This window comes from Onychomys torridus, chromosome 6 (assembly GCF_903995425.1).
Source record: "Onychomys torridus chromosome 6, mOncTor1.1, whole genome shotgun sequence".
NCBI lineage: Eukaryota > Metazoa > Chordata > Mammalia > Rodentia > Cricetidae > Onychomys > Onychomys torridus.
This window is the reverse complement of record NC_050448.1, coordinates 93,139,519-93,154,181: the sequence shown is the minus strand read 5'-3', so window position 1 is coordinate 93,154,181 and position 14,663 is coordinate 93,139,519. Positions and strand designations below refer to the sequence as shown.

General features: G+C 37.0%; 1 protein-coding gene across 2 annotated transcripts in view; it reads right to left on the bottom strand.

Moving 5' to 3' along the window:
• The window catches only part of Plppr5 (phospholipid phosphatase related 5), a 122,197-nt gene that overhangs the window by 51,860 nt on the left and 55,674 nt on the right, over nt 1-14,663 (bottom strand). For both annotated transcript variants that reach the window (XM_036190935.1, XM_036190934.1), the window contains exons 2-3: nt 8,510-8,642; nt 4,573-4,823 (exon numbers count right to left, since the gene is read on the bottom strand). In XM_036190935.1, coding sequence (XP_036046828.1) covers nt 4,573-4,823; nt 8,510-8,642 — 384 coding nt within the window. The remainder of the gene's footprint in view (nt 1-4,572; nt 4,824-8,509; nt 8,643-14,663) is intronic.

The following is a 14,663-nucleotide window of genomic DNA, read 5'->3' as shown; positions in this document are numbered from 1 at the left end:
TATTTTTTTTGTATATGTCTGAGCAGATACTTGATCAAATTTGCTCCTGTGAAATCTGAAGCCCAGGGGGGACCTTAGACATTTTAAGATTAAGTTACTCTTAGGTGTGGAAGTTTAGAGGACAGCTTGGTGATGGCAGCTGACTCTCACTAGACAAAGAAGACAGAATGGGAGCCCAGAGAGTGTTTTTAATGCATCTTATGTTCCAATTTAAACGTGATTTCAGATCTAACTTACGAAACAAATGGGGTGTGTTCTTCTAACCCTGTCTCAGCATCATGTGATTTGTAGCTAGTATGCATGGAACCCTGTGAGATCACTACAAATATGACTGTTCAGGAAGTAAGGGAAGGAGCGTGCCAACAATTGTCCACAGACACTGAAAGCAGAGGAAAAGCTGTATTCTTCCTTCCACTGTTCATGAAAAAGGTTGGTAAATTATGCAATGACCACACATTCCTCCTATGGCATTATACCCATCTTTTATAGTCTAGTTGGCTGACTCTTCCATCTACAGGTTGTCTGTGATTTGCCTGGATAGTTAAGATAGAACACCAAGATGGAATGCTGAGGGAATCAGGAGCGTAAATCTCTGGATGCCTTAAAGCTTGGGGCTTCAACCTTTTGGAAGGCTGTTCTGAGACACAGTCTGGCAAGTTGGCCTACAGAAAGACCTCTTGAGAATGAGAGAAGCCCAGTTAATTTAGCTGTACCAACTGAGGCAAACTCCCAACTGACTGGTAAGCTGAACCAAACCCAGGAGAGAGATGTTGACTCACTTGTAGCTTTAGAGTAGATCAACCTGGGGCACTACACAATGGAAACCAAGGCCCACAGATGTAGTGACTCTGGCTTATAATTACTCATTTTTAAGTTCTTAAGAATCTATTTCCTGTGTTCAGGTGTATTCCTGCATTAATGTCTGTGCTCCATGTGCATGTCTCATGCCTACAGAGGCCAGAAGAGGGCATCAGGATCCCCTGGAGCTGGAGGAGTTACAGATGGTTGTGAGCCACCACGTGGGGGCTGAGAACCAAACATGGTTCCTCTGCAAGAGCAGCCAGTGCTCTTAACCACTGAACCATCTTTCCAACCCATGTATTCTTATTTTTTATTGTGAGAAAAATTAATGTCAGAATTGGAATTTTAAAATTTTATGGGATTAACTGAAATTTCCAATGTGATTTTTTTTAATTTTCAACTTGGAAAGACTTTTTTCCTTCCTTTTAATTTGAAAACTCATTCTCCAATGTATATTAAAAAAAAAAGCTAAATCTAAATATTATTCTAATGTGATTTAACACAGTATTTGAAATTTGAGAGTGGAGGGTTAAATAACTTTTAGATTTTCCCTTCAACCAGGGAAACTAATAGCATTGGTGAAAATAGGATTTATTCCCCTTTAACTTCTCAGTGAAGAAAAAAAATCTGCAATCAAATTATCTCCAAAGCCTTAATTAAAGTCAGATCCTTAGGGAGAGTTCAAATTCTTTGGGTTTATGCTAAGCCACACAGAGATGTACCAAACAAATATTTCTCAGTTCATTTTCAAATGTTTCATACTGGAATCCCTTTATTCTTATGAGTTCACATGTTTATGACCTAACACTAAATAAACATATCTCTACACACCAGCATGAGATCATTTCCATAACGAATACTGTTTGGGGGGCAGTGCTTCCCTAGATTCCCACTTATCAAAAGTCTAGCAAACATTCCATGAGACAGAATCAGTTTGAAACACACAGCCTTTCCATTAGGAAGTTTTTCCCAAGGTGTCACTAGCGAATCTGGGGCAAAATACATTTGTATATAAGTTCAAATATAACAGTAAAAGCTGACTGGAAATCCTGTATTTGCAGCAGAAGTTATATTCAGAGTTGCCATAGCAGCCACCCACATTCTCTCACACACAAAGAGGTGGTGAGGAAAGAGAAGAAAGCAGTTAGCACAGAACAGAATCTATTGTTGAAAAGACAGAGGTACCCATCAATGTAATTACAAGCAGGGATCCTAACTCTTAGTCTGAACAGCATTTAATGATAGAAGATTCCTTTGCATTGGGCTGCTGTCTAATCTCATCACCATCTGTACCCTCAGCTTTAAACTGTACTGGATGGTGAAACAGTGTAGAAGGGAAGGGGGTTTTGACTAAGCATGAACACATAATAGCTAGCAAAATTTAAAATTTGGTTCAATAGATCTGAAGAAAGTACATCACTTTCTCAGTATCTACAACTATAAATGGGTAGAGTGAGGATATACAGCTACAAAATGTTACATACTTTCAAAAAACTATTACACATAATGAATTATTAAATATAAATAAAAATGAACAGATGTTAACATTTATTAACATTAAAAATGAGTTAAGTATAAGTAAAAGTGAAGCCCAAACCACAGTAAGTGCTCAATAAATGTATGTTAAAGTCATTATAATTAATTATTATCTATACAGTATTTGTCTTTATTATTCCTAGAACAGTGAAGTGTACAAAGCATTGAGTTTCTGAGCAGGTGGTCAACAGAATAGCAGTAAGATAAAATGGGAAAATTCTTCTAGAACACAAGAGACCAATGAGCTGTCCCATAGCAATGTCTTTGAAGGACTATTCCGGATACTGAAAAGGCTAAGTATTTTATTCTAGTTGCATATTCATCGCCATTGACAAAGACTGGATACACAGCAAAATCTAACATGCACTGGTTCTAAAGGAGAGTACAGTATCTGGCTGCAGAAAGCACTGTGCAATTTCTCTTTCAGCATTTGTTTGATCACATACTCATGTGCAGATATATTTAGAGTCCCTACACAGATACAAAAAGTCAGCATCAGATTTAGATGAAGGCATAGATGAAAACGGCCTTACGCCTTCTGATTCACTCCTTTAAAATCTTCCCTGTACAGCTGAGTGCTGCATATTCTAGCTGAGGAGATGCCTGTAGTCAAGCAACTTGGTGAATAGGAAAGAATATGTGTGTTAGCACATTCCATTCAATGGTGAGCGGTGCCTTACAATGTATAGGAGCACACAAAGCTGATAGACTAAAGAAACTGAAGGATTTGAGGAACATACAGATTTCGGGGGGCAGAGTGAGAAAGCAAGAAGGGAACTACAGCAAACACTTCACAGCAGTCAGCAGAAAGTGGGGACAAAATGACAGGAAAAGCTTCACTCCCAGAATGCTATACACATTTTCTTGATAGGAAGGTTTTTAAAGACCAGGCAGTGAGGGATGCAATTATCATGGTTTATAAGCTTTAGAAAGTCTCAGTTCAGACATTCGAAATGCTAAGGTGAGCTGATTGCCAAATATTTGCAACCAGCTTAGACTGTATAGTGAATGATAGAGCAATCTGCACAAGAAGAAGCAACCCTATCTTAAAAAGTGAACTACAGCAGTCTAAAACTCTTAAAATCTGTACTTCTGACCTCTGGATTTATCTTGCATGGGAAGGGTTATGAACACTGGGACATTTTTTCTCATAAACTTTTCTTCTACTAAGTAATCTTTATACCCGGTCTTAGACAGACATATCACTGGGTAACACTCAAGACTCTCTGCTTTCAGCGGTAGCCTGGCATGATTGCATTAGAAACCCTTCCATCATCAAAAAGAGCTTCTGGAGTATAAAAATAATTCTGAGTTTTTCTAAGTCACTAGAAATCATTGAATTTGGTTTCAGGCTGGGCCAGATTTTTAGTTTTTATTTTTTGCAAACCTTTTTCTTGATAAGTTGAAATCAGAAAGGAGTCGATTTTGGAACCACTGAGAAGAAGCCCCAAAGACATCTACATCCTCTACACTTCTCACCACAGTTGATGGACAAGCCCACAGAAAACAAGTTGGAAGTTCAACCCCATAGCTGCATACCTCCTGGTAAAGCTGAGATAACTGGTGACATGAATATTGGGGTTAAGAGCTACCAGCCAAGGCTGCCCCTTGGTCCATCCCTGCTGTCAGTAACACAACCAGCTGTGATGATTCATCCCCACTTCAAGGTCTTAGGATGCCTATACTCAGATCCTAGCTCCTATCACCAAAATGATGGCAAATACTCAAGAATCAAAGGAAACCATAATTTCTAATATTTTTGGTTAGTTCTATGAAGAAATATCAAAATACTGATTGAGACATTATGATAATTACCAATAACAAAAGAGCTTTCTAAAATAAGAGTTCCTTCTCTCTCAGCACCAGGCAATCTGAGAGTTTGAGTAGGCAGCCAGGAGCCCAGACAGTTCTCTAAACTATACTATTAGAATGTTGTGGGGAGTGTGACAGAACAAATTTGTTTCCATTAAGTCTTATTTAATAGGAAGGCAAATATATTTGCAAACAGAAATTCCAATTGCAATTATTTTATGTAATCAGCTACCCACATGACCTCAAAGAGAGCCAGCTAAGTATTATGCACAATATATCCAGCAATTATTAGAAATAAATGGAATGGTCAAAAGGAAATACTAGCTTTCCACATGCAACTCTCATTATGGTGCAGAAAAGAATTTCACCCTTGGAAAAGGGAGAAGACATCCCTAGGACCACTCACTGTTGGTCATGACTTACTGTCAGGTACATGGCAGCGTAGACGCTGAGGGCAGCTTCTTTGGATGGGAAGGTTTTCCTTGCTCGCATGATGAGATCTGGGTTGCCTGTGCACGCCTCCTCCCCACTGATGAACTGTGTGTACTGTTGACACCCAAGGGCTGTGTAGTTGGGCTTACACAAGGCCAGAAAGTGTGGAGCCAAGTTGCCTGTAACCACTTGCCCAGCATTTACAAAGATATCTGTAGCAAACAGTCCAAACGTATAAATTCCTGGGGAAGGAAGAAAACAAACAATGTTAGCTTTCTTCTTCTTTAAAAAATAAAATAAAATAAAATGTATTCTATAACAATCCAATATGGAAATATTTTAGAAACTCTAACGCATTCCGTACATGCATGTATTCAGTTCCTTTCATTTTACCTCTCCCCAGTTTTCTTCTTTGGCTTTCTGGAGTAGTTAAGGGTGTTAAATTATTTAACATATTGAGCTGTCTACCACTGGCTACATTTTCATGCATGGCAGGTTTGTGAGACATAAGATAAAGGAAGAAAATATATTCTGAGACTATGTTTGGGTGATGCAGGTTTTTAAATGAAGAGACAGATCCCTAAGAGGGTGCAGTTGATAGTGTTTTACTAATGTTAGCGATCTCTATTTTTTCCTATATTTGACATTTTTTGTCACACTAACATAAAGCAAAGCAGTTGCATCTCTTTGATTATGCATCCTAAGCCCATTCAGATGGAAAACATCTCTGCTGGAGGCGCCAGTGTCATCAGTTTACATTTAAATATCATAGAGAAATCTTAAGCAGAATGTTCTTGGATTAAATCTCTACATTGCCTTTAGAAACACATTTTTTCAAAGGCATAGAGCAGCTACCATGTGGTACCACTTCATGTTTTTTAGATTTGCTTTCTAGTTATCTGTTTTGGAACAGGTTGAGAAACAAGCAGATAATCAATCTTCTAATTCTTGACTGTCTTTACAGCATTAAAATTTCTTTACTATGGTTACCTGAGAGTACAAATCTAAGTACACAGCCTTTTTTTGTGCCTTTGTACTAAACTTATGAATTTGCTTGATTATGAAAAGTTCTTTCTAATCATTATCAGTGGCCATTTCCTACACGAACGCTGAAAAATGCCAAATGAATTTCCAGTACTTACTTAGATGTACAGATGTGCTTTTAATTTTTAAAATATTATGGAAGATTTGCTTATAAACAAAACTTACTTTTCTACATAGATAAAGCAAATTTTGTCATTAATAACAATGATGTGCATAAAATGTAACCTTCAAAGATGTAGTTCTGATGTGAAGAAATCTACTGGTTTCTAACTTGAAGTAAAAAAAAAAAAAAAATCCACTAAGATTTTTATTTTATTTTTATTATTTTCAAGACTTATTTGTCTTATATGTCATGTATGTGTGGGCACCTGAGTGCATATTTGTACACCACATCTGTGAAGGTTCCCACAGATGTCAGATCCCCTGGAGCTGAAGTTACAAGTGGTTGAGAGCCACTGAATGTGGGTATTGGGAATAAAATCCAAGGTCACTGCAGAAGTAGGATGTACTTTTAACTACTGAGCCATTTCTCCATCTCCAGGGACTTTTAAACTTACAGCAAAATAAAATTTCCCCCAAAGAATTGGCCTATTAAAAAGCCATACAATGTTATTATAAAAATTAGGTGTTCTTCTTCTTAGTTACATATTTTAGAACTGTTTATTTTTCTAAGACTTCCATCATGACTGGCTGTTGTATTGGGAAGTCATTGTGAAAGGTGTAAAGGATCAAATATTTTTCCAGTATTAGATGCATAGGTGTTTTTTTTTAATTTTCAAAATATTATGTAAGATTTCTTTATGCACAAAAATCCACACATAACAAACTCTGACTATCCAAATGTCAAAGTGAGAGAAACATTGATTTTTCTATTTTAAGTTCCAGAAGAAGACAGCAGAAATTCCTTTCTTGACTGTTAGCAGTGTGCCAAGAATCACACCAAGGACAGGCTGTGAAAAGCAGAAAATCAGGAGAGGCAGAGAGCTGGGAGCAAAAACCTCGAAGCTAAGCACTGGCAGCTACATCTGTACTCCCTTGAAATGTAGGCTAAGATGTACTCACTTCTTAACTAAACTGCTCTTTTTATCTAGTGTAATAAGTCCCCTTGTTTAAAATAGAAATATTTGGGAAGAATATAGAAATGTCTCTTGATACTTGAAAAGTTCCTGACTCTGTCTTAGAACTAAAATGTCTGTATGTTGGTGGCACAGATGATTTTTTTTTAAGATTTATTTATTATGTATACAGTGTTCTGCAGGCCAGAAGAAGGAACCAGACCTCATTACAGATGGTTGTGAGCCACCATGTGGGTGCTGGGAATTGAACTCAGGACCTCTGGAAGAGCAGCCAGTGCTCTTAACCTCTGAGCCATCTCTCCAGCCCCGCACAGATAATTTTTGAAGTGGGACCCCGTAGTCTAGCCACTCATTCAACCGAAAGTACAAAGTCCCTGTGCAGTGCTGCTTCAGTTACAAGCTTTCGTTTTCTTATACAGATTTGAAACTTCAGGTCACCATAAAGGAGCAAAATGAAAGAAAATGAATAGAATCAGTAAGAAACATGATGTGAAATAGGCACACTTTAAATTGTGGCACATGGTCTTTACAAACATGCATGCAAATGCAGAGAATGTTTTTTCTCTATTACCCAACCAGTTTTGCTCCAAAGTACTTAGGAAAGTATTGATTTCAAGTACTATTAGTTTTGCAGATGTCATTGCTTGTTACTCATTTTGTTATTAAATGGATCACATTCAAAGAGAAATGAGTGGAGGGCACATTACTAATACAAAGGAAAAATAAAATTTTAAGATATATATACATATATTAAAAATTATATACAAATATTTTGTAACATTTTATATAAAATTTATCATATAATTTTTATATATTTTATATAATATTCCCTCCAAAGATACTTGGGGGCTTTGGAGATACCTGACTTGATGACAGTGAAAAGTTCAGTCTTCCAAATGAAGACCCTATGTCGTTAGGGAGGCATACAGTTCTGATTCTTTTATGCCTTTGGCTCCAGTGTAGTAGCTATAGTGTGCTGCTTCCTCTGCCCAAAGCTTTCATCTTGAGCCCCATAACGTGAGAGCTGCAGGCTCCTTGATGGATCTTTCAATGTTTATCACAATTCATCTTACACACTTTCTAATATGCACAGCTGTAGTCATTTTATTTCTTTTTATTATTAAGAAATTCTCTATTCATTCTACATACCAACCACAGATTGCCCTCTCCTCCCTCTGCTGCCTGCCCCCAAGCCCTCTCCCCAACACACCCCCCATTCCCATCTCCTCCGAGGCAAGGCTTCCCATGGGGAGCCAGCAGAGCCTGCACATTCAGCTGAGGCAGGTCCAAGCCTCTCCTCCTGCATCAAGCTAACAAACCAGGAAACCATAGTTTACGTTAAACTTTCGTGTCTGATAAAATTGATTTGCCTAAATTTCTGTTGCGTTACAAGGATACTTAGCAATTTGTCATTTTGTTTAGTGCTGACCTTCACAGGGTGAAAGCTAAAGTATTAGTGTCTCTTGTTCCCTAACAAAACTATCACCATAACTTAGTTTCCCTGAAAACCAGCTCAGGACTAGTGCAAGGAGTATAGCTTATTAAATATGATATTCCCTTTTTTGCCAACTTATCATTCTTGATTGACCTACTTAGGACTACTATTCTCCCCATGCATTCATTCTGAAACTTTATATACACACCAAGTCATTTATTTTAATTGCATACATTTTAGTTTCTTAAAAAAATAATATTCAGGGGTTACAGTCTTTGCTTCTTAACATGAAAATTATGTCCTTGTTGTTGTTGTTGTCTTATGTACAATTATCTTTACAGACAAGAATAAAAGTAAGCCAATGGATACATACCAAGAAATCGGACAGTTCGACGTACCAGTGGGTTTATATAGCAACAGTCTCCAGTTAAAATAGTCTTTTCCTGGTTTTCAAAATCCCGTGTGGCTAACTGTAGGCAAAACACGGCGGTTTCTCCAACTATTATCTTGCAAAGAAATAAAGATTAAAGAGTGTTAAGAGTTTCACCAGTATGTAAGTTATTTTTATTTAAAAGGTAGTAACTATCTCAATGTAAAATGAAAGCACAATTGCTAAGTAGACACTTTAATTTTCATTTTTGTCAGCAGACATTAATCATATTTCTCTCAATTTTAGGAAATATTAAAATGACAAATTTTTAAAATAAAAATATACTATAATACTTGGTATATACAGAAGTTCTTAAGGAAATTCTCAGTTATTCTAGTGTGCAATTTTTACTCTTGAAAAACTGACTGTACCTTGTTTAAATCTGACTCTTCTCTAAAATTCAAAACAGATTTTCTACAATCAATGTATACAATATATATAATATGCATATATGTATGAATGAAAATGGCACAATGAACTCCAATTTGTGCTGTTAGTATTCATGAAAAATGTCGTAATAAAAGATGATGATAAAATATATTTTTTGCAACTATTTTTGGAAAGAGCTTGTATAGATACTGATTTGAAAACGTATCTATATAATACCTTTATGAGGGAAAAATCTATTCATGGATATTCAACCTTGTGATGATTCCATTCTGAGACATCATCAAGAAGTTGTAACAATTACTCTACTATTTACACTTTACTAAAAAGTGTTATTTAATCTTCATCGGACATATGAAGCAGAATGTCGCCATACCTTTTTACAAGTGAAGAAACTGGGTGCTTGCGCGGGAACTAGTGTTGAGGACTAGGCTTTGGTCTGACTCCCTTGTTCTTGCTTACAAAGACCTGACTATGTTCTACTAATCAATGTAGAGTTGCAGTAGTTTCCATACATTTCCTCAGTGAGGTGTTAGAGCAAGAATTCCTTCATTTTACATACAACAGCATGGAAACTTGGGGAAGTTAAAGATGTAGTGCTCTTTCAGACTAATAAAAAGCCAAACAGAAATTTTTGACTTAACCTGAGAACTCGGGTTCCATTTAATACTATGGACAAAGCATAAGATATAACATTAATGAAGATGGTTCAACAGGACAGCTCAGCAGATAAAGTACAACACAAACGTGGCTACCCAAGGTGGATCCCCAGAACCCATGCAAAGAAGAAAAGAAAGAAGTGACTCCCCAAAGTTATCTTCTGATCTCCACATGCACACCATGGCCTGGGCACCTACCCAGTATTAAGAAAGTGAAATAAATTTTACAGTTAATTTGAGTGAAAAGGTGACTGGAGCCAAGCAAATTTGCTTGCTAATTTGTACCTGTTAGTTTTGATTCTATTCTATCTTGTTAAGGTTAATTAAGACATTCTAAGGGGAGAACAGGTGCAAGCCATGTCAGTTTGAAGACTAAGCATATGCCATGTCAGCTAGAAAAATGGACCACACAAGACAGGAGAACTTAGACAGAGAATCCCTGCTGGGCCAGAGACCATACAGCAGGCATAACTCCAGATAGGCAGCCACCTGCGGACCTTCCCCACTCTCTAGCTGCCTCCCCACACTGTCCCCAATCTCTACTCTCTTCCTTATCACCATTTCCTACCCTCTAACTTGGGTGGATAGAGTAGCTGCCAGCAGTCCAGCTCCCATGGGGACAAAGACTCCTTGTTGGAATGACTTTCAGAAATCCAGGCTGCAATGACCAGAAGATCAAAGAGGAAACAGAAACTAAAGGGGAAAAAACACCTATCCAATAAAGAAGAGCTCATAAATCAGTACCGAGACCCAAAATCACCCCAGACCCAGATGCCTTGATGCTAGCATAAGTACAATCAACAACAGCCAGGGCAGTATGTCACCACCAGAGCCTGGCTATCCTACTGCAGCAAGCCCTGAATATTCCAACACAACTGAAGCACAAGAAATGACCTTAAAACCAACTTTATGAAGATGATGGAGGTCCTTACAGAGGAAATGAATAAATCCCTCAAAAAAAGCCAAGAAAACACAAACAATTGGAGTAAATGAATAAATCTCTTAAAGAAAACCAAGAAAAACAAACATTTGAAGGAAATAAAACTGTTCAAGACCTGAAAATGGAAGTAGAAGCAAAAAGAAAACAAAAACTGAGAGAATTCTGTAAGTGGAAAATCTAGTAAGCAAACAGGAGCTACAGATGCATGCATCACCAACAGATTACAAGAGATGGAAGAGTAATCTCAGATGTTGAAGAAAACGATAGAAGAAATACATAGGTCCAAGAAAATGTTAAATCTAAAAAAAATCCCTGTCACAGAACACCCAGGAAATCTGGAACACTATAAAAAGACCATGTCTAGGAATAATAGAAATAGAAGAAGTAGAAGAATCTTAACTCAAAGGTACAGAAAATATTTTTAACAAAATCATAGAAGAAAAATTTCCTAACCTAAAAGAGGATGCACCTGTAAGGTACAAGAAGCTTACAGAACACTAAATAGATTGGACCAGAAAAGAACATCCCCTTACCACATAATAATCAAAACACTAAACATACAGAAAAAAGGAAAAAATACTAAAGGCTGCAAAGGAAAAAGGCCAAGTAACATAAAATGGCAGACCTATTAAAATTATACCTGACTTCTCAGTGGAGAATCTAAAAACCAGAAGGGCCTGGAAAGACGTCCTGCAGACTCTAAGAGACCACACATGCCAGCCCAGACTCGGCAAAACTTTCAATCACCACAGATGGAGAAAACAAGATGACAAATAAATTTAAACAATATCTATCTAAAAATCCAGCCCTATAGGAAAGCTACAACCTAAGGAGGTAAACTACACCCATGAAAATATTAAAATGACAGATTTTTGAAATAGAAGTAGACTATAATATTTCATATATACAGAACACCCTAACAGTCATCTTGGAACTCTCATCCAATAACTGATGGAAGTGGATGCAGAGATCCTCAGCCAGGCCCCAGGTGGAGCTCCAGGTGTCCAACTGTCGAGAAAGAGGAGGGTCTGCAAGAGCGTGAATTGTTGAATCCAAGATTGCAAAAAGCACAGGGGCAAATAGCCAAACGAATGGAAGCACATGAATTATGAACCAAAGGCTGTGGAGCCCCCTGCTGGATCAGGCCCTCTGGATAAGTGAGACAATTGAATAGCTTGATCTGTTTGGGAGGCACCCAGTCTGTGGGACCAGGATCTGTCCTTAGTGCATGAGCTGGCTGTTTGGAACCTTGGGCTTACACAGGGACACTTTGCTCAGTCTGGAAGGAGGTGACAGGACCTGCCTGTACTGTATCCACCAGGTTTAAATGAATCCCCAGGGGTGCCTTGATCCTGGAGGACATGAGAATGGAGGGGAGGGGCTGGGGGAGGAAGGTGGGGGTGGGGGCGTGAGGGGGGAGGACAGGGGAGCCCATGGCTAATGTATAAAATTTAAAACACATAATAATAAAGAAAAAATAAATAAATAATAAAAAAAGAAAAAAAAAGAAAAACTGACTGTACCTTGCTTAAATCTGACTCTTCTCTAAAATTCAAAACAGATTTTCTATAATCTATACATATATATGTATATATTCATGAAAACACAGGAAATAAGAAAACATAGGAAATAAATAATCTCACACCAGAAAAACAAAAGAAGGGAAACAGACACAGCCACACTACCACAATAAAAAATAACAGTAGCAATCATTGGTCATTAATATCTCTTAGTATCAATGGACTCAATTCTCTAATAAAAAGACACATGCTAACAGAAGGGATGTGAAAACAGGATTCATTCTTCTGCTTCAAACAAGAAAACATCAGAGATAGACTTTACCTCAGAGTAAAGGGGAGAAAAAGATTTTCCAAGAAAATGGACACAAGAAGCAAGCTGTTACAGCTGTTCCAACATCTAACAAAATAGACTTCAAACCAAATTAACCAAAAGAGACAGGCAAGGACACTTCATACTTATCAAAGAAAAAAAAATTCAACAAGATGATGTTTCAATTCTTTTTTTGGGGGGCGGGCATTCAAGACAGGGTTTTACTGTGTAGCTTTGGAGCCTGTCCTGGATCTTGCTCTGTAGACCAAGCTGGACTTGAATTCACAGAGATCCACCTGGCTCTGCCTACCCAGTGCTAGCTTTAAAGGCATGCTCCACCACCACCTAGCAATGTTTCATTTCTTAACATCCATGCCCCAAATGCAAGAACACCCACATTTATAAAAAAAAAAAAAATTACTAAAGCTTAAATCACCCTCACAAACTAATAGTGGGAGGCATCAATACTCCATTCTCACAAAACAGAGAAACAATGGGGCTATCAGACATTTTGAACCAAATGGACCTAACAGATATCTATAGAACATTTCACCCAAACACAAAAGAATATACCTTTTTCTCAGTACCTCACTTTGAACTTTGACCAAAATTTACTACATATTCTATCACAAAGCAAGTCTCAACAGACAGTAGAAAAAAAAAAAAAAAAAAAAAAAAAAAAAAAAAAAAAAAAAAAACCTTACATCCTATCAGACTACCACAATTAAAGCTGGATTTCAACAACATGGAAACAGAGCAACTCTCTACTGAAAGACTACTGGGTCAAGGCAGAAATGAAGAAATTAAAGACTTCCTGGAATTTAATGAAAATGAATGGACAACACACCCAAACTTATGGAACACAATGAAAGCAGTGTTAAAGAGGAAAGTTCACTAAGTGCTTACATAAAGAAATTAGAGATCTCGTACTAGCAACTTAGCAACATACCTGAAAACTCTAGAACAAAAAGAAGTAAACACACCCAAGAGAAGTAGACAGCAGGAAATAATCAACTGAGGTCTGAAACCAATAAAACAGAAACGAGAACAATACAAAGAATCAATGAAACAAAAGATTTGATTCTCTGGGAAAAATCAACAAGACAAACCATTATCCAAACTGATTAAAAAGCAGAGAGAAAATCCAAATTAACAAATTCAGAAATGAAAAGGGATACATAACAACAGACACCAAGTGAATCCAAAGATTTCCTTCATGAACATTGATGCAAAAATACTCAATAAAACACTCCCAAACTGAATTCAAGAGCACATCAAAGAGATCATCCACTGTGATCAAGTAGGCTTCACCCCAGAGATGCAGGGATGGTTCAACAAACAAAAATCTGTCAATGTAATCCACCATAAAAACAAACTGAAAGAATTCAGTTTGGAAGTGTTTTATTGAGTATTTTTGCATCAATGTTCATGAAGGAAATCTGTCTGTAATTCTCTTTCTTTGTTGCATCTTTGTGTTGTTTGGGTATCAGGGTGACTGTGGCCCCATAAAACGAATTTGACAATGTTCCTTCTGTTTCTATTTTGTGGAATAATTTGAGGAGTATTGGTATTAGGTCTTCTTTGAAAATCTGGTAGAATTCTACACTAAAACCATTGGGCCCTGGGCTATTTTTGACTGGAAGACTTTTAATGACTGTTTTCATTTCCCTAGGGCTTATATGTATATTTAAATTGTTTGTCTGATCTTGATTTAACTTTGATAAGTGTTACATATAGAGAAAACTTCATATTTTAGACTTATCAGTTTTGTGGGTTCCAGTTTTTTTAAAAAGTATGACTTCTAAGGCTGATAAACATCTTCAGGGAAGTTGTCGGATACAAGATTAACTCAGAAAAATTGATCAGCTCTCTTATATACAAATGACAAACTAGCAAACAGGCTGAGGAAGAAATCAGGGAAACAACACCCTTCACAATAGCCACAAATAATATAAAATATCTTGGGGTAACTCTAACCAAGCAAGTAAAAGACCTAGATGACAATAATTTCATGTCTTTGAAAAAATAAATTGAGGAAAATATTAAAAAATGGAATTATCCTCCATTCTCATGGATCAATAGGACAGACATAATAATATAGCCATTTTACCAAAAGCAATCTACAGATTCAACACAATCCCCATCAATATTCTAACACAGCTCTTTACAGATCTTGAAAGAACAGTCAACTTCTTATAAGAAGTAAAACAAGCTGGAAAAACAATTCTGAACAATAAAAGAACTTCCAGAGGTATCATTCCCTGAATTTCAAGCTATATTA